General features: G+C 40.0%; 1 protein-coding gene across 5 annotated transcripts in view; it reads left to right on the forward strand.

The window, feature by feature from the left end:
- Positions 1–19,502, forward strand: part of DTX2 (deltex E3 ubiquitin ligase 2) — a 34,437-nt gene that overhangs the window by 12,847 nt on the left and 2,088 nt on the right. For 4 of the 5 annotated variants that reach the window (XR_014493672.1, XM_083372734.1, XM_083372733.1 and 1 more), the window contains 6 exons: positions 4,227–4,285; positions 9,971–10,102; positions 14,794–14,864; positions 17,253–17,411; positions 18,329–18,490; positions 19,333–19,422. Coding sequence is in view for 4 of the 5 variants with exons in the window: in XM_083372734.1 (XP_083228860.1) it covers positions 4,227–4,285; positions 9,971–10,102; positions 14,794–14,864; positions 17,253–17,411; positions 18,329–18,490; positions 19,333–19,422 (673 nt within the window). In the remaining variant the exon portion in view is untranslated. The remainder of the gene's footprint in view (positions 1–4,226; positions 4,286–9,970; positions 10,103–14,793; positions 14,865–17,252; positions 17,412–18,328; positions 18,491–19,332; positions 19,423–19,502) is intronic. The other variant, XM_083372736.1, reaches the window with a different exon arrangement.

Here is a 19,502-nt window from a genome sequence, read left to right on the forward strand (position 1 = left end):
ACAAATGCAAGTACATTCATCTTAAGCGACTTGGTTAAACCTCCCAACTGCTCAAATCTCATTCAAGTAAAGACTCCCCTAAGAGGCTTGGAGATTTTTATGTTTAAATAATTGGCAACATAGAAGATGCCTTTATAGCGGCTCATTCATCTCAATGTGTTGGCCTTACTGGGAGTAACTATATCTCTATGAACTTCTATGTCCACAATTCTTTGGACAGAAAACTTTTTCACTTGGATAGGAAACAGGGAGAGCACAGCTATTGATAAAATTTATCAACCCAAGAAGTCTCTAGTTGAGATTTTATCTGTTCTATCAGACTCAATTTTGTGAATCTGTCAGTTTCCATAGCATTGATTTTGCACCAATAAGGCTCTGATTTTAGAGAAAGAACAAATTATAGAACTTCCCAATTCAGCTCTAACTGCAGTATCTAAGGTGCTGTTATCCATACCCAAGAGACTTCTCAAACGTTGGTTTGTTCTAATAATGATTTGTGTTTTAAGCCCCGAACTTCAGCTCCACATAAGAGCATAAGGGTAACCTTGATTAGGTATATCTTAACAATTGAAGCTAAGGAATCTGGATAGCAGTGATTTATCAATTTTAACAGTGAATTTGCATGTGCTCTTGCTCTGAGTAAGCTGCTTTGATGATGATGGAGCCAAAATCCAGTCTCAGAAAAGGCTACTGCTAAATAGGGAAAGGTGTTAACTTGCTCTATTGCAGGCATGACAAACTGACGGCCTGCTGAAACCATGCCCTCCCCATTGCTGGCAATGGGAAAAAAGTCCCAATACATCACGCGGCATCACGTGACGTCGCGAGTTTGACATGCCTGCTCTATTAGCTCACCATCTATTAAACATCTATGGCTGTGATGTCATTTTTTAAAAGAAACCATGATTTTTTACTTTGATTTATTAATAATCTGAGAATTATTGTGATAGTAGGAGCCAAATCATAACTCACGTAGTCCAACAAATAAATATGATAGTAAAATCATATTGTCAGCATTTAGCAAGATGTTGCAATGTGTGTTGAAAGCCTTAGACTTGTACACTTTAGCATCTTTCATCAGTCCTGGTAAGCCTTTATTAAATGCACCCTCTTTTTACACTTTTGTATTGATCCTACTTGTCATGGCTCCATTAACTGCAAGGCCCCCTCTCAAGCAAATAGTTGTGTAAAGGGCTTTGATCCGTGTGAGCAGTCTGGATTCCATAGTCACTTTCCTCCATAATATTTCTATGTTTAATGCTGCATTAAGGTATATACAGGTAGTCCTTGACTTACAGCAATTCATTTAGTGACCATTCAGAGTTACAAGGCATTGAAAAAACTTATTTATGACCGCTTTTCACAGTTATGATCTTTGCAGCATTGCCAGGATCATGTTATCAAAATTCAGATGCTTGTCAGCGGTTCATATTTATGACTGTTGCTGTGTCCCAAGGTCATGTTCCAAGGAAAGTCAATGAAGTCAGATTCACTTAACAACTGGGTTATTAACTTATCAACTGCAGTGATTCACTTAACAACTGTGGCAAGAAAATTTGTGAAATGGAGCAAAACTCACTTAACAACTATTTCACTTAACAACTACAATTGAGTGCCAAATTTCTGTTGTTAAGTCCTCAAGCCCAGCAATTAGAAAATGAGAAGCATAGTCTGTGTTTATTACCGCTATCAATAACCTTGGATTCACTTTTGACAAGTGCTTTGTCTTGAGCCATCTAATTACAAAATATGTCAGTAAGGGGAGAGGCTGTTTGCTGCCTAAACTCAGACTATGATTCTCATTTTCTAATTGCTAGGCTTGAGGACAAATAGGATCAGATTGAGGGCAGGTAACAAAAAGATGCCCCAATACCTAGCTCCTGTGGATGGAGTTGATTTGCAACAATGAATGGCAAGTTGTAAGACAGTGAATCATCATTCCCTTAGGGCAGGGGTCGGCAACCTCGCCTCTTTTATGACTCGTGGACTTCAACTCCCAGAATTCCTGAGCCAGCATAGCTGGCTCAGGAATTCTGAGAGTTGAAGTCCACAAGTCATAAAAGAGCCGAGGTTGCCGACCCCTGCCTTAGGGGAAGATTCAGTTGCAACAATGGCTGACTGCAGCATAGATTTAACTGAGGGGTTGTCCAACCTTGGCAACTTTTAAGACTTCTGGACTTCAACTCTCAGAATTTCCCAGCCAACCATGCATTCTTAAAGTTGCCAGGTTTAAAGTTGCCTGCTTTAATCGTTTCAAGCTTGCTTAAAAATCAATTGTTCCTCTAGGCCAGGGGTAGGCAACCTTGGCTCTTTTATGACTGGTGGACTTCAACTCCCAGAATTCCTGAGCCAGCTGGCTCAAGAATTCTGGGAGTTGAAGTCCACGAGTCATAAAAGAGCCAAGGTTGCCTACCCCTGCTCTAGGCCCTAGGGAGAGAGTGGCAAACCACTGAGTTAAATCTTCATCTTCCAAAAAGTCATCTGAAAACCTGTATCTTTCCTTGAATTAAAACTAAGGTATTTCTTTCCTGTGTTCATTCTGTTCTGACCTTGAAGGAGTTCTCCATTTTACAGATAGTGGATGGTTGTGATTAGGAGTTTCAGCGATTGTGTCATCCTCCCCTCACTTGCTTGGCTCTTCTCCCAGAATTTGGCAAGGACTGGACGCAGCTCTTGTAAAAAGCAGATGTTGCTGGAATGTATAGAAAAACCTCCTTAAAAAAGTTCTTAAGATTGAAATGTGTTGAGGGGGAAATAAACTGCCTGGAATGTTAGCGCTATTCTTTTAGATCTATGCTTGCTAAGAAAACCAGGGGGGTTTCTGCAAGCTGTTTGTGTGGTTTACCAGCTTTGAGTCAGTGTTGACTCCTGGCAACTCCCTGGACAAGTCCCTGCAGAGTTAAATCTCTTGCTGTTTTGCGCTTTTTTTAAAAAAAAAATCAGATTCTGTTCCTCAGGTAGGTAGAGGTGATCGTCTGAAAATCTCAGTTGAAAAATAGGTTCGGGTTCAGGCAGACACTGAAATGGTTAAAAAAAACAAAAGCCAATTGACTTGTCCATCCAAATAATGGGTGGAGACAGACAAAACCGAATACTGATTAGCCAATCAAGAGAGAGGGTTTCCCCTCCCAAGGGGGCTTATATAGGAAGGAGGGCAGCCGCCATTTTCCCCCCTGTGCTTTTGGTTTCTCTTTCTTTTTCTCTCCCTCGGCGCTTTCTCCCCCAAGTTTCCGAGAAGATGGCTGAAGGCCGGTAAGAATTAACAGCAGCAACAGCAATGAATGAATGAATGAATGAATGAATGAATGAATGAATGAATGAATGAATGAATGAATGAATTTGGATAGAAAGTCGGGGTCAGTATAATAGCTGAGATTTTATGGACTGGAAACTCTTCTGATTGTGCGTGTTGGTGAGAGAGAATCCTGGGTCCAGGGTGGAGAAGGATCTGCCTTGTCAAAAAGCCTTGGTTCTTTTCTTTTTCCTTTCCTTTCTCCAGATGCCTGGCCTTGCTTTTCATGCTAAATGTTTAAAAGCCTTATCAGAGGTTCTCATTTTGCCCAAAGGGATCTAGCCTCTTCAGCATAGTCAGACTATGGAAGGGTCAGAGGGAAATGGGTGGCAGAGACGTTTTCTCAGGAGTAAAGTAACTGGTGGGGGCTACTGGGTCCTTTCCTCCAGGAGGAGGATTGGGAGAGCAATCAGTGGGGCCTAATCCTCCATATCCTGTTTGTGAACCACTCCATTACCAACCCTATGAAACCTCCAGTTTCTCGTCCAGGATAATTTAGAAGTTGTGGGTGCTCCATCACCCCAGGCTTTTAAGAAGAGAGTGGACTACTATTGCAGGGGGTTGGATTAGAAGACCTCCAAGGCCCCTTCCAACTATTATTACTATTACTATTATTATTATTATTATTATTATTATTATTATTATTATTATTATTATTATTACTATTACTATTACTATTATTACTATTACTATTACTATTTTCCTCTTCTCTGGGATGGTAGGGGCTTCTGTTTGGGTGGAAGTTTGGCCTGAGGACCTCCAGGATCCCTTCCAACTCTGTTGTTCTGTTAAATCTGTTATTCTGTTATCTAAATTTTGTCTGTTTCAGAATTCAGCCAATTTGGGGACAAAATATGTGTTGCCCCAGTAAAGAACTTGATTTTTTTTACCACTGTGCAAAAAATTCTCATTTTATTTGATTTTGTCTCCTCAGTGTACCAAAGTTACCAGTGACCATACCCAGACCCAGCAAAGTGAATGAAGCTCTGGCAGGTAATGGCCACCATCTTTTTCCCCCCATTCCACACAATCCTACCTACCGTATTTTACTTTGGGAAACTAGTAGCCCCAGTTCAAAGTCTGACTTTTTTATAATTTACCAGTTGGTCCACCACACCTTCTGGAATAAGGATGCTGACTATAATTTTTAAGCAATGATAAATCTGGGGTGAAGTTTTCAAAATGTCTTCATCTTAGGTGAATCTGTTTCTTAAGGGTCTCTGCATTTCCAGCAGCTGCATTTGCTAAACAACCCCATCCTCTAACCTTTGGATTTGCCAGGAATTAGACCATCTTGCATATTTTTTAATCTGCTTTTACTAGTCCTCATCTAGTCAGTGGCCTTTTTCTTTATCTCTTCTGGGAGATATCTACAAGCTGATATTGCAGAGTTCTGCTCTACAACTGAATTATGGTCTCTAGTCAACGACTATTTTGTTGACCTACCCTTTTGGATTTTTTAGTTTGATTCATTTTTACTTGTGTTAACCTGTTTTTAATTCTGCTTTAAATGTATGCTTTTATTTATGCATTTATATTATTTTACTATAATGTTGTCAATTGCCCAGAGTTTCTTTGGTGATATGGGCAGTGTAGAAATTTAATAAATAAATTGTTCTTGCAAATATATAAATCAAACATCCAGTTGCTTATTTTAAAACAACAAATCAGTCTTTCTCACCACAGTTTGTTTTAGAAAGGATCTTTACCAGTCCTTTATCTTGAAAATCTGGGGACTAAACATACTATTTGCATAAAAACACTCTACTACAAACTGACATTTCACACAGTAGAAAAGTGTGAGGCAAAAGGACACACAACTCTGATTTATTTGCTCAGGATTTGCATTCCTGTCCTGGGGTTTTTAATTAATCTGGGATTTTCTGCACCCAAAGCATTATCTAATATTAGAAAATCTAGAGTCGGATATGTAAAAAATCCTCATAAAGAGACTTTTTTTTATTATATAGCAAGAATCATATGGACAAAAGGGGTGGCACTTGTGGGGAAAAGGGATGTTCCTGGCCCTTGGTGTCCCATTCCTCTCTGCCTTGTTTTTCCTGTTTTGAGCTGCTGCATATATTTCATTTTTATGTCCTCATCAGATGATCAAGGGAGAAGCTATAGGCCATAATTTCTGTAAATCTCATAGTAATTATGGTTGGTTTAATGTCCTTTTCACTGTAGCTAGAGTCTGCCTTAAACAACTACAATCTTTACTACCGTGTAACTTGAAATAATCATAAACATTAAAACAGGAATTGCATAGTTACATATTTTTTGTCGTTTTGCTTTTATTGCTAATGATCCCCCTTTTCTCCTGCTTTGATAAAATGGTTTTCTAATGCAGAGGAGCCTTGTTTTTTGTGACTGAGACTTCAAATTTCTCCCTCTGTTAATGCCACCCCCACCTTTACTGCTCTTAAGTGAGTGGTATAACCTTCTATAAATGTTTGGAAGGTAACTCCCTATTTTATAGAATTTGTAGGTCTATAAGATATCATGGAATTCTTTTAATCCAAGCTTCTGGCCAATAATCAGGTCGAGAATCTTCAGACCCAGACAAATGGCCGTCCAAACATTTGATAATTAATAAAGTAATATTATAGGGACTGTTTTTAGATTTAGTGGTTTGAATTTCAAAAATGGGAGATAAGTCTTAAGGAGCCCCCCCCCCTCTTTTAGAGCAGGAAAAAAAAACTCCCTGTAAAAATAGCTAAAATCAGGGTTTCTGCCTGTTCTTAAACTCTCCCCACTTAGCATATGAATGTGCCCAATTCCAGTTAATCTGATTGCAACTTATGCAATTGAATTGCCCCTACAAGGACTGATTTAGAAACAGATTAGTTCTAGCAATTGTTTTAAAATGCTTCTTTGGAAATTTAGTGTGTCATAATGAAACCAATATCTTAGGAATCTTGGCACTCATACTTTTAAAGAGCATGTTTATGATCTTTAGGGTCGAGGGCAATCCTTAGTGCGAGAAACTGAAACAGTGCCTGAATAAAATACCTAGTGCAGGGGTAGGCAACCTCGGCTCTTTTATGACTCGTGGACTTCAACTCCCAGAATTCCTGAGCCAGCTATGCTGGCTCAGGAATTCTGGGAGTTGAAGTCCACGAGTCATAAAAGAGCCGAGGTTGCCTACCCCCTGACCTAGAGCCTTTGGGAAAGCACACGGTGGGTTTCCTTCCTTCTCACTAGGCCAGATAGAAAGTACTGGGATAATGAAATGCTGTATACAAAGTACAATTAATAATACACGGGAGCTACAAACTTTAACCCAGGGGTCTTCAAACTTGGCCCTTTTGTGACTTGTGGACTTCAACTCCCAGAATTCCTCAGCCAGCATGGCTGGCTGAGGAATTCTGGGAGTTGAAGTCCACAAGTCACAAAAGGGCCAAGTTTGAAGACCCCTGCTTTAACCGTTCCTGGTCCACTTTTTTTTTAAATACAGGCTACACAGCATTTAAGAAAGCTTGGCCTTAAAGAGCGGTGCTTGTCTCCAGGCTGATTTTCTTCGTTGTAGTATAGATGACAGATTATGTCCTGCAGAAGTGCAAAGTATGTGCTGCTTCTCTCAGCAGTCAGGCAGGTTTTACATATATACGCATGAGCTTTTTGCAGCTCAGATATTACAGGGAAGCTCACTCATACCTTGTTTCTCACAAGGGAGGGGTTGGAGGGGCCTCAGTCAGTTACACATCAAGGAGAATTGAAACAGGATCGTGTGCTCACCATATGCCTAGTATTCTGTCTGCAGGAGCTTTCCTTCATCTGACCAAATCCTATGGCAAGGATTGGCAAACTTTTTTTCTTTTTATCTGGGGGCTCTACTATACAATAGCTCTGATGCTCCTCTTCCTAAATAAATAAATTAAATAAAATAAACCTTTACTGTCAAAGTACAACATGTGTACATTGAGATTAGCTGAGCCTTTCCCCCCCCCCCCCCCGTGCTCTCTCCCCTCAACACACAGTGACAACAAACCCTCCATCCTACCACACCATGTGAACCAACTATACCACACACCGGCCTCCCAAGTCAATTCTGCATAAGTTTACGGAGATTATGTCCCATTTAAAAGCCTAACAGCCCACGGATAAAAGCTATTTTTCAGCCTGTTGGTATGGCTGGCTATACTCCTATATCTCCTACCTGATGGTAGGAGAGTAAAGAGATACCGTCCAGGGTGTGAGTCATCCCTGAGAATCTTCCTCACTCTTCCAAGGCACGAAGCCCTGGCGATGTCATCCAGTGGTGTCAGGGAACAGCCCACAATGTCTTGTGCTGTGCTCACTACCCTCTGTAATACTTTCCTGTCCGCGGCTGTCAGACCAGCATACCAAACCACAATACCATACGAGAGGACGCTCTCTATAGTAGACCAGTAAAAGAGGGTCATTAGCCGTTGTTCTACCCTGTTCTTCCTGTCATGAGACTTGGGCCAAAAAATACTTTATTTAAGATAAAATAAAATAAAAATACTTTATTTAAATAAAAATACTTTTTATTTAAGGGAGACTTAGAAGTATAGGAGTGTTCTGTTATTAATGTGTGTAGCAATTGCTTTGCACACTCATAGGTTTTTATAAGAAGGAATAAGAATATTTTTATAATACAACCACAAATTATTTTAGCCCAGTTTTCTCAATTTCTTGAATTTTTTATTGAAAAGTTTTACAGTACATTTTAAGTTTAACAATCCCCCCCTCCCCCTACCCCTACCTAACCCTCCCTATCCCTCCCACCCATTCCCTCCTCTCCCCCCCCACTTCCCAGAGCTAAATACAGGGTATAAAAACAAAGAACAATCATAAGCATCCATATGCTAACAACAATAAACTATTAATTCTATCACCCTCTAGCTCATATAAATTTCAATTTCTTTTTGCATGCTGTACTACTTTTGCATGAAGGAATATTAAAAACAAAGGTTGACCCTCTGAGCACAAAACTATAAAGACCGCTGCCTTCTCAAATAGCGGTGCTATGTCTAGTCTACCTATTTACCCCCTTTTCACCAATGCTTCCTTTTACTTCTTGTCTCCAGGTCCACCAGCAGTCGTTATCGCTTTCAGAACAAAACACAATTTTTGAATTCTGCCCAAAAGCATATTTTCTAACCATTCACTCTCTTCAGTTGTAATTTTCGATGTATAGGCCCGTTTACAGAGCAGTTGAGGTCACTGTAGTATTGGCCCAGGTCCTTGGAAAACTTACTTAACGTTCACTCAAGATTTCTGCAGTGCTTGTAGACATTGCCCAGATGTTTTCCTAAGTACTTCACATCCATAAATAGAACAGAAATTTTGAAAGAAAATGGAATTCCTGGGAAGCATAGCTGAATTTCATGATTTTTCTACACTTCCATATAGCCACATGTAGCCTTAATGTCAGCAACTTAGAACTGTCTTAAATATCTGTATATTTCTCACTGTACTGTAATATCCAGTAGCATGCATGCATGTGACAGACAGACTGACTGACTAACCAAATCAATGAATGAATGAATTTGCAGTGAGGCAGCACTAGGCACCAGAAGTGTACATGAAACTGCATCTCTGAAACATAAAAGGAGGTTGGTGTTTGGTTTTGCAACCTCTCTTATGTGTTTCTTTGCTATTGCATTTCTGGCTTGTTTGTGGTTAAAGGATATTCTGTGATGAATTGGTTGCACATAGCATGTAATATGCCAAAAGTCTATTTGTGGTTTGTTGTAATTCAATCAATGATGTTTAAACACGTAGTTTATCACAGGAATAGGCAACCTTTGGGTGATAGGGAGACCGACAGAGAATATTTGGCAGGGAAAAGGTTGCAGTGAACAGGATTTGGGGGTCAGTTGCTGCTTTTCTGGAGGACTTGAGATGTGATTTTATTAGAACTATGTTATGTCACTTTGGCTTACACAGCAGTTTCGCATATATTTCTAAGCTCAAAATGATAGGGAAATGCACTAGCAATTTTTAGCAGGCTTTAGAAGTCACAGAAAGTTTGAAAGTAGCATATGCCATAGGGAGGGGGAAATGAAAACGGCTATTATATACATTTGTGGGTCCACAGTTTTTGTTCTTCCATATTGCATATTAAGCTTCCTACTGTAATTATTGTATAATGATATATATTAACCTTAAGGGCAAGAAGTTTTGGTCTTATGTGCTGTCAGTGCAGCACTATGGAAGTCAAGCAACTTTTGTTGCAGTTTTTAAAGTCTGTATTTATAAACCAGCTTTAATCCTAAATTGAACATAGGAGGTTTTTCTGTTTTCCAAAAGCAGAAAGAAGAGAGTTGAAATGCTTTTTCTGAAGCAGGCAGTTGCTTGTGTGGTTTTCACCCCGGCCTTGTCTCTTCCAAATGAATGAAAGAAAGAAAGAAAGAAAGAAAGAAAGAAAGAAAGAAAGAAAGAAAGAAAGAAAGAAAGAAAGAAAGAAAGAAAAGCTTTTCACTGTGTCTACATTCCCTTACCTCAAAACCACCCACCACCTCTCCCTGTAAGGTGTTGCTTGCTTTCCTTTGGGGTTTGCTTGGTCACTTGTTTTTTGAAATGAGCACTGAATCAGGTTCTCGAATCCAGAGGGTTTCTTTTTAATCTTACAAATGGTATGATGCAAATTTTCTTTCCACCCCTTTCCCCTTACCTGCCCTGTGCATGACTGTCTCATGTCCCTTGTAGGCATGATGGCCTTTCTGATGTCAGTCCCTGGATTTCCTGTGCACCTCACCCAAGCGCCTCAACCTGCCCGAGCCCATAGAGCCTCTAAAAAAAACTGCTCAGTTAAGGGAAGGAGGAGCGCGGGCACCAAAGGTAGCTCTCACTTGCTTGGACTCCGCGGGAGTCTTCTTCAGTTGCTGCTTCTGTTGCCACCTTTGCCTCCTTTTTCTCTTTCCTGCCCTGCATTTTCCTTTTCCTTATTCTCCGACTTCTCCCAGAAACAGTTCGATGAAAATGCCTTTGGTTACTCTTTCTATGAAGGGCAAGCTTTCCTGTTGCCCAAGAGTTTTGACACAATTCTGCTTTATATGCTGCTGCTGCTTTGTAGGTCTTATTGTCCAGCGTCAGCCCGATCATTTTAGCGGTTCAGAAGACCACCCACGTACCCAAGTAGAGAAGCCAGCTGTGGCAAGGGTTTTTCCTGCTAAATGGAGAAATGTGGTAAGGAGAAGAAGGTGGCAGAGCAGTGACCCTACAGGTGGTCCTTGCTTAACAACCACTCATTCAGCAACCGTTCAAGCTTGTTAGGGCACTGAACGAGTGGTGCTTACAACTAGTCTGTGGAGTTCTGACTGTTACAACATGCCCATGGTGATGCGTTCACCATTTGCAACCTTCCTTGCCAGCTTCCAACAAGCCAGATCAACGAGGAAGCCAACCGGAGATTGCAAATGGCAACCACAGGATATCCTTGCTTAACAATGGCAGCTCCGAGTGCTGGAATTGCCATTGATAAGCAGCACTGTCACGTGATTGTTTTGCTTAGCAATGTCAGTTCCAGTTCCTGTCATTAACCGAGGACTACCTGTATAGCTAGACTACTAATGGACATTCACATTGCATTTTATTAAATTATGTCATTTGTTTGTGTATCTCTTCCATACAGTTGCAGCTTGAAGCAGTTAAAGCAGAATTGTAGAAACAATGGGCAGAGATTTAAAAAATGGGGAAAAGGAAGGGTAAACTATACATCCCAACGTTTGTTCATCAAAGACATTGATGAAGAAACATGACAACTGAGGATTTGATCAGTACTGGGTTACATCTGGTATTAAAATGTTTTTAGGGTTTGTAATTTTTTTGAACTTACAATTTTAATTTTTCTTAATTAAAATCTTGAAAAGTAATTTTGCACCAATCTTTGTAGAATCACTTTCATATGATTTATATACTTTTCTTACATATTATATTAATTAACCTGTGGATCCCTCACAAAACATCCAGTGATGGATCCCTCACACAACATCCAGTGATGGGCCACTAAGTTGGGTGGCTTTAAGGGATTGAATAAATTCATGGAAATCAGGACTGTCAAGGGCTATCAGCTCTGAATACTTGATGCTGACCCTAAATTAGGGATATCATTGCCTCAGAATACCAGTTGAAAGGAAACAGTGGAAGAAGCTAACGAGATGGCTGCTTGTGAGTATGTCAGATGCTTTTGGTTGGCTCTTATGAGAAAGGGAAGAGGAGCACTAAAAGAGTTAGAAGAGTTGCTTGGAGAGATTAAAACTAAATAGCCATCCATATATTAATGGTTAATACAAGCAGCTGTAACAAGGTGCATTGAGAAAACAAAATAACTAACAGGCCCTGTGAGTCTCTGATTTTTTGAAAACGCCAACTTCTGAACATATTACTGGCACTATGGCAGGACTGGATTTATTGGTCAGAAGTGCAATTTGGGACCTCTACTTTAAAGCCATGCTGCCACACTCCAAAATAATCAATTTAAAGTTCTTATACTGATGTTAATCTTAGCTCTTTTCGTGGTTGGTGGCATGACAAGTGGGGGATGGATTAGGGGTGTTAACTTCTGGGCCTTATTTATTCAAATCGCCAGTTCCTAAAAAGTTTAAAACTTTTAATAATTTTGTTTGAACGGATTATATGGGGTGTCCAATAAAGAGATATAGAACTCTGCTTGTTTACATAATAATGTATTTTGACGCAAGGGCCACTAACGTCCCTTCCCAGCCCGCCCTTCTCAAAGCGGCCTCTTGCCTCTCCTTTCTGTCAAAGGAGTAAATCAAAAAACAACCGTGGTTCATTTGAGGCATGGTGCGTTCCAGGTAAAAGAAAGAAAACCCCGAAACATATTCTACTGTAAAAACTTTAATCAAAGAAAGACTCATAACTGACTACATGCTCTGTCTCACCAGACAGCACAGAGAGAAAGAAAAAGAAAAAAGAAAAAAACTTTGGACATGCGCACACAATAGTAGAACCAGACATGAAACCATAATGTGGTTGAACATGTGACACTCACCATGGTTACAATGATAAGATAACAGCACAGCTGCAGAGCAGACTGCAACGTGCTTGCTGACAAACATAAAAATGCAGTGACATTTTCTCAAATTCCCTTAGCTTTCTCCTTTCCTTATACAAAAGTGTCCAGTTAAAACATTTTTCCACGTAGGCAAAAGGCTAAGTAGCCTACTATTTTGTCATAATTATATTGGCATTTTCTGGTCTTTGAAAATAAGCTGTTAGGGGGACGGGACAAGAATATGTCTGTGGAAAAGTACAGTACAATTTCTATCCCCATTAATCCGTGTTTATACTCATAGCAGATCCTTACTTTTTCTTATATGCAAACCACTATGTTGTAATTCACAAATCTGAAAAGCTTCACGTCAGCCAGGGGACAGCAGCACAGTGTCTGCCTCCAGGCAGCTTGAGACCATCTGGAAGACCTCAGAACTGAGCAGAATTATTTTATATATATATATATATATATATATATATATATATATATATATATATATATATATATATATATATATATATCCAAACTTTCACAAGATTTCAAGTAGGAATGTAACAGTAACAGTTCTGCAATCTCTTGATTTTTCGTCCCTATATGCCTACATTGGGGTCTTCCTTTGAAACTTAAGCAGGCTACCAATGGTCCCTGAATCACAGCTTGGGATCCATTTTGCACTTGAAAGAATCCCTCTAGCCTACTTAGGGTTGAACTTCCCTGCGTCTGCTGCTGGCCTGGTCTATGGAGCACTCCAAGAAGTAGTGCCTTTGCACTCTTCCTTCTCCCTCCCCCCCCCCCCCAAGAAAACTGTGCACGCTTAGTTAATTTCGAAAGCCTAGTTTCTTACCCATCTGTAAGGCCAGAGATAAGCATTTGTTTTAAATTATTTAATATCAGACAAGCTATAGAAAGGAAAACAGCATTCATTTTCACAATGCTCAGAACTGCGTTGTGAAATTACTTTGTTGAGATCTGTTCTAACAACCGCTGGAAAGTTTCCAGTATTTTTTTTAAAGGCATCTAAAACATATTTCAATTTGTTAGCATTAAACTGGATGGTGGGATCATCCACTAATAATGTTTTTTTCTTAGGAAACGTTGTTATATCTTTCATAGAACATTTCCCCCCCTTTGTATGAGTTTAGTGAAAACTGAGTACAAACCTATATTTTTTTAAGAGTTATCTTACAGGGTTTTACTTTAGCTACTTTTATGTTTTGGAGATCATTATGCTGTTATAATTTCTTTAATTCTTTTAAATTGCATAAACCTACAGGACAAGCACTCAGCTTGCATAAATTGACCATTAATGTTTTTTTACTGTGTATGGGTTTTCTAGTTTTGGTATGATCCCAGGAATTAGTCAGCCAATAAATTTAAATGAATAAAACCAGTTGATCACTTCCACCCAGTGACAGCATAAGGTTGGCTTCCAGCATTCTGTGACACAATTGCGTGCAGCACATAGTGCAGAATGGCAGACCATAAGATGTACATAGGTGGACCAAAGGTTTTGTTTCATCCTGGGGTCTCTTAGTCACTTTCTAAAGTTTATTTTAAGGTCTTTTCTGGTTTTCACCTCAAAACTTTGCATCCCCAAATTAGTGATGGTTTCATGTCTATGCTGTTCTTCAGTAGATTCCAAACACATACACATAATTGCTCTCCCTGATCAGTTTCTCAAGCCCAGATAACCCTTGTGTGTTTGGAAGGAGGGATATTGACCTCTCAGATCACTCTGTTGTTGAGAAAAGCATTGCCTATTATGTCTCTTCCTTGCCTTTTGACTTGTAGAACCAGGGTACCTACATAAATTAACTTCAACCATTTTCTGAAATGAATATAGGATGTACATGTACAAAAATTCCAGTAGTTGGAAAAAAAATACTGTGTTTCTGATTGTAGATTTTCGTTAAGGAAGGAAAAGTTACGGCAAGGACATTTTCAAAGCCTCTTCACCCCAAATGTTGTATATTAGATATGGACTTTAACTCCCAGAATTCCCCAGCCAGCATGGAAATAAAATGGGAGTTAAATTTTGAAGTCTCCAAAGGTAAAACCCTTTGCTTCCAAAGGCAAAACCAGCTTCAAAGTTTAACTCCATTTTATTTCCAAACTATATAATACACTAGAACGATGTTTCTCCACCTCAGCAATTTTAACAGATATGCACTTCAATTCCCAGAATTCCCCAGCCTAAAGTAAAATGACATCCACAGCCATAGTTGATCTTCTAATTCTTTTTCCTGCCCATTTGATGCCTTTGCCTCTGCAGCAGCAGTAGGAATAGCCATATTCCTTACTTGTGTACCATTAAAATACTGGTTGTTTTCAAATTAGCCGTTCAAAAATGACTGTGCTGGATTAATTTTCTGGAAACATCTCTTCCTTCTTCTTTGCCTGCCATCTTAACTTGCCTATGCCTCCTGCTGCTCCCCTTCACCTCTTTTCCCTCCGAGTGCCTTAGTGCAGAATGATATTCCCCTCTGTGATCTTTCTCTCTGTTTTCCTTCAGACAGCAAGACCAGGCCAGAAGAGGTTGTGAAGAAGTATTTGGAAGAGCTGAAGACACCTCCAGTTGATGAGGTATGTGGAAGAGATGCACATGAGCAGTTTGTTTATCTACATTTCACATTTCTAAACCACTCACCTCCCTCAAAGAGCATTGCTGAGTGGGTCATAGAAACCTTCCTTAAAGCCAACCTCTGGCCATTTAACACCTTCCCAGGTGTCGATTGTAATTCTCATCATCCTCAACCGATACAACACGGACCCTACTGGTTGACAACAATGCTGGTGTTATATTGTTCAAGCTTGTGTTCCCCTTCATTTGTGTATGGGGCAATCAACATGATTCTATCTTATCATTGGGCTTTGCTAGTTATCATTGATGAGATTGGATCTTCTGGGACCACGTAGCCTTATAAACAGCACTCTCTAAGCGGTTTACAGAGTTAGCACATTGCCTCCAACAATCTGGGTCCTCATTTTGCTGACCTCAGAAGGATTGAAGGTTGAGTCAACCTTGAGTTGGTCAGGATCGAACTCCTGGCAGTGGACAGACTAGGCCTGGAATACTGCATTCTAACCACCACGCCACCACCTCTTTGTAACCATCCACAACATCTTTGAAATGTTCCAGCCACATTGTAATACGACAGAAAAAGAGGAAATTAAGAGTAGAGGAGGGGGAAGGAAGTAGAAAGGTTGGAGGGAAAAAGGAGAAGTGGGGAGAAATGGGAGGGGAGTGGTGAGGGAAAGAGGAGAGGAGAGGAAGAAGAGGGAAGTAGGAAAGAAAGGAGAAAGGGAGAAAGAAAGTAGAGAAGAGGGAAGAGAGAGAAGGAGGGTGGATACAGTGAAAGGGGAAATGGACGAGCAGCACCCAAACGTACGTGTATGTATTTATGTATGGCTATATATTTGTTGACTTGTTTGTGGAAGAAATGGGAAAATGAAATTGAATATAATAAAAAAAGATAAAGAGAAAATTAATCATATTAATAGTTCAGACTTTCAATTAAAGGTTAATCAAATTCAGTTTTCACCAGAACATTCTACATTAGCTTTCTGTGGCTTAACCTGGAAGGTTACTCTTTTGAAACAGAAGGCAGCTTTGACAACTTAAATACGCTCCTAAAATTCAGGATGCTTTGTACTGAATTCTCTATGAGTCTGATACCATTTTCTGTTTCAGCTGCTGGGGATTCTTTTCAGTTTGGGGCAAAGGGTATTTCCCAATGCTATCAGGGGTCATACATTAAGCTAAGCTATAGTGTGCTTCATTTCATTTGGGCTGAGTCTAGTGACTGGCTTGCTCAGCAAATGATTACAACAAATTGCATTTAGTACTTTGTGCAACCCAGATAATGCATGATGATTCCTGTTGGATTTTCTCCATGCTGAACTGTGACCTGTCTTTAATCAGTGTGTGATGCTGCCTTTGAACACATTACATAAAGGTTAATTCTCACCGCCCCCCCCCCTCCTTTAGCCTAGCCATTCACGCATAACTGTATTTGGGAAGATGCTGTTGCTGCAAAAGGTTCATCTGCAAATTTGATCTGTGGTGGGACACATGGAAAGCCCCGCCTGTCACAGGAGATGGCCATACTAAAATACCCTTGGTTGATCTCAAAGAGATCATCGTAATCGAGCGTCATTGATTTTGGCTTTTGTTTTTGTTTTTTTTCTTTTTATTAAATTTTATTTAATATATAAAATACAAAGATAAATAGAAATAGGAGATTAAGGGAAGGAAAAGGAAAGGGGGGGGGAAGAAGGTGTGAGGTACAAGGGGGGAAAAAGGCCTCATTGGTTTTTGGGTGCAAGGCCACTTGGATATGCCTATGATATCAGGAGTAGAGTTGGACCTAGGGCAGGGGTAGGCAACCTCGGCTCTTTTATGACTCATGGACTTCAACTCCCAGAATTCCTGAGCCAGCATGGCTGGCTCAGGAATTCTGGGAGTTGAAGTCCATGAGTCATAAAAGAGCCGAGGTTGCCTACCCCTGACCTAGGGGAATGTTTGATTTTCTTTTGTTTTTGTTTTTAAACAGTCCTCCAACATGTCACTCCTCAAGTGACAATTGGGCCTGCCAATTCCTGCTTTTGCAAGAAAACTTTACAGTTCTTTCAGCAAAATTTTTCCAACCATGTTGTTTGGCCACATAGAGCAGAGAAGCATCCTTCCCTTAGAATTTGAGATACTTTTGCTTATGCATGTACAGGTTGGATTAGAAGGCTTCCAAAGTCCCTCCCAATCCTATGTTCTAAAATCCTAGGAGAGAAAAAGCAGCCAGAGAAGATTTGAAGGAGGAAAATAGTCCATGGGGAAGAGATTAAATGTTTCTTCTCTCCTAGAGCAAAATGACATCTGATTGTCTCACAAGATCCTTATCTGGAAGGGGTTGATTGGTTGTTATGATGTTTTCAATCCCCTGAAGCAAAAATATGAAAGAACTGTTTATTTTGTAGGATTGCATTATCTGTATGGAAAAATTGGCTGCTCCTTCAGGATACAGTGATACCAGTGAGAGCAAGATGATCCAACCTGGAAGTGTGGGGAGACTGATCAAATGTGCCCATACCTTTCACCTACTTTGTGTGCTGGCCATGTACACCAGTGGCAACAAGGTACAGCAAGCAAGGAGGGGATTGGCTATTGTTTGTCTTGCTTTGGAACACCAGGTGTGGATGCCACAGTAGCCAACCTCACTTAATGATAAACGTAGCAGTCTGTTGGCTGTCTTGCTGTAGGGTTATTGAGCAGTGGAATCCAGAAATACTCATGTGATGAATAGAAGTTTAATTTTGGTGGCCATTAAGCAACAAGGACTAACATCTTCTGCCAGACCTCCTGCAGGCATTAGAGAAAGGCAGACAGTTCTCCGTTTTTTGTAGTGCTTCATGTTATGACTCAGAATCTACAACCGGTAGGTTCCATGGCAGTGAAAAAGAAATTTAAATAATGGCTTTATCTTTTTTTAAAAAAAAGTAATAAAGCCACTTCATTAAAAGACTATCACAGAGTTCCAACGGATTACCATAGTGGGCAAAACGAAAAGCAAAAGATTTAAAGATAGTATCAGGTACAGCTGATACTGAGGAAAGCATTCTGTAAGCAGCATCCATCAGCCAGAAAAGTGTGTGTCATGTAAGCCACTCTTTTAAAGTAGGAGGAAGGATAGTAGGGGCCCTGAATAGATGGGCAAGCTGGAATGGGAATGGATGCACCTCCTGGTTTCGTGGGAGAAGATACTTTATACAAGAATGCATGCAAGGGTGCTCACATGGGGTGTTTTCTACCCCTTCTCTATGAAATGGGCTCATCAAGACAAAAGTCCTTTTGCTTTATAGATTAAGAAGTAAGAAAAGTGGCTTATTAGAAACAGCCATAGGTTGCCAAGGGCATCCAACATTTTGTGGACATCCAGCTAGTGGGAAGCGATATGCAATCCTGAACTTCAAAAGGGGGAAGAGATTTCCAGAAATCTGTATTTTTCACAGCCCTTATTTTATACTCATTATAACATTTTGTAATATTCTATCAGGATGGCAGCTTACAGTGTCCCTCTTGTAAGGCCATCTATGGTGAGAAGACAGGCACGCAACCCAGTGGCAAGATGGAATTTTACAAGCGCTCAGAGTCTCTTCCAGGGCACGAGAACTGTGGGTCAATACAGATTGTATACTATATCAACAGAGGCATTCAGGTGAGTATGTTGTATGTACTAAACCTATCCTGAGGGGAGGGGCCTGATGGTAAAGCAAAGTTAGAAAGCCCGAGATGATGCTGAAGGTTAGGCCTTGTGGCAGCCACTGCATTTCAAAGTGGAAGATACTTGGCTAGGCAGGAATGAGAAAGAATGAACAGATGGATTCCTTTCTTGGCAAATCTTCCTTCCAAGGTGCAGTGATAATTTCTTCCTGAAAAAATAATCCTAGAAATCACATGGGATGCACATATTATGTCCCTGCTATATAATGCTATGATCCACCGCATTCCCATTAAAGGGCAGAGCACTAGTGAAAAATGTTCTTCCACCTGCTCGCAATTTGGGAGCCCTAATGGGGTTTTTGTTTCTCAAAAAATCTTTTCCAGATAAATCTAGAGTTGCTCTTTCGTTTCTCACAAAAAAATGCACATCGCTACATTTAAAGAATTTTATTATACTCTGAGCAGTTTATTTATGTCAGTTTGAAACACTTCTCCAATATTTGGGGTCGTTGCAATGGTCCTTAAAGGGCTAAAGAGGCATTAACCAGCACAGTTGGTACCCAGTGGCTGGGTTTGCACTCTTAAACTTAACCGGTAATAATTGATCATTTATTGTACAATGTGCCTGAGCTAGTTTAGTTTGAACCTTGGCTTGCTTTTGATACCTTAATGTGTTCTGCAGATCCTGCTTTTTTATTAGAGTGTGATCCAGCAAATTATGTGAATCCAGAACATTGATTAATTCAACAACTAAATTAAGTCTATTTTGTGCTCCAAGCCAGTTTGTACAAATGAGTGGATCTTCATATATAAATGTTTCTGCCTTTATCTGTTCAGGGTCCAGAGCATCCCAGCCCAGGGCTGCCATACACTGCAAGAGGATTCCCACGATATTGTTACTTACCTGACAACGAGAAGGGGCAAAAGGTACAGTGATACTAAGATCTGTATAGTTAACCTGTTGCGGTAGAATAAAGAATGTGAAGTTAATTCTCCTTTTTTTTTCT

This window comes from Vipera ursinii (assembly GCF_947247035.1).
Source record: "Vipera ursinii genome assembly, chromosome: 1".
NCBI lineage: Eukaryota > Metazoa > Chordata > Lepidosauria > Squamata > Viperidae > Vipera > Vipera ursinii.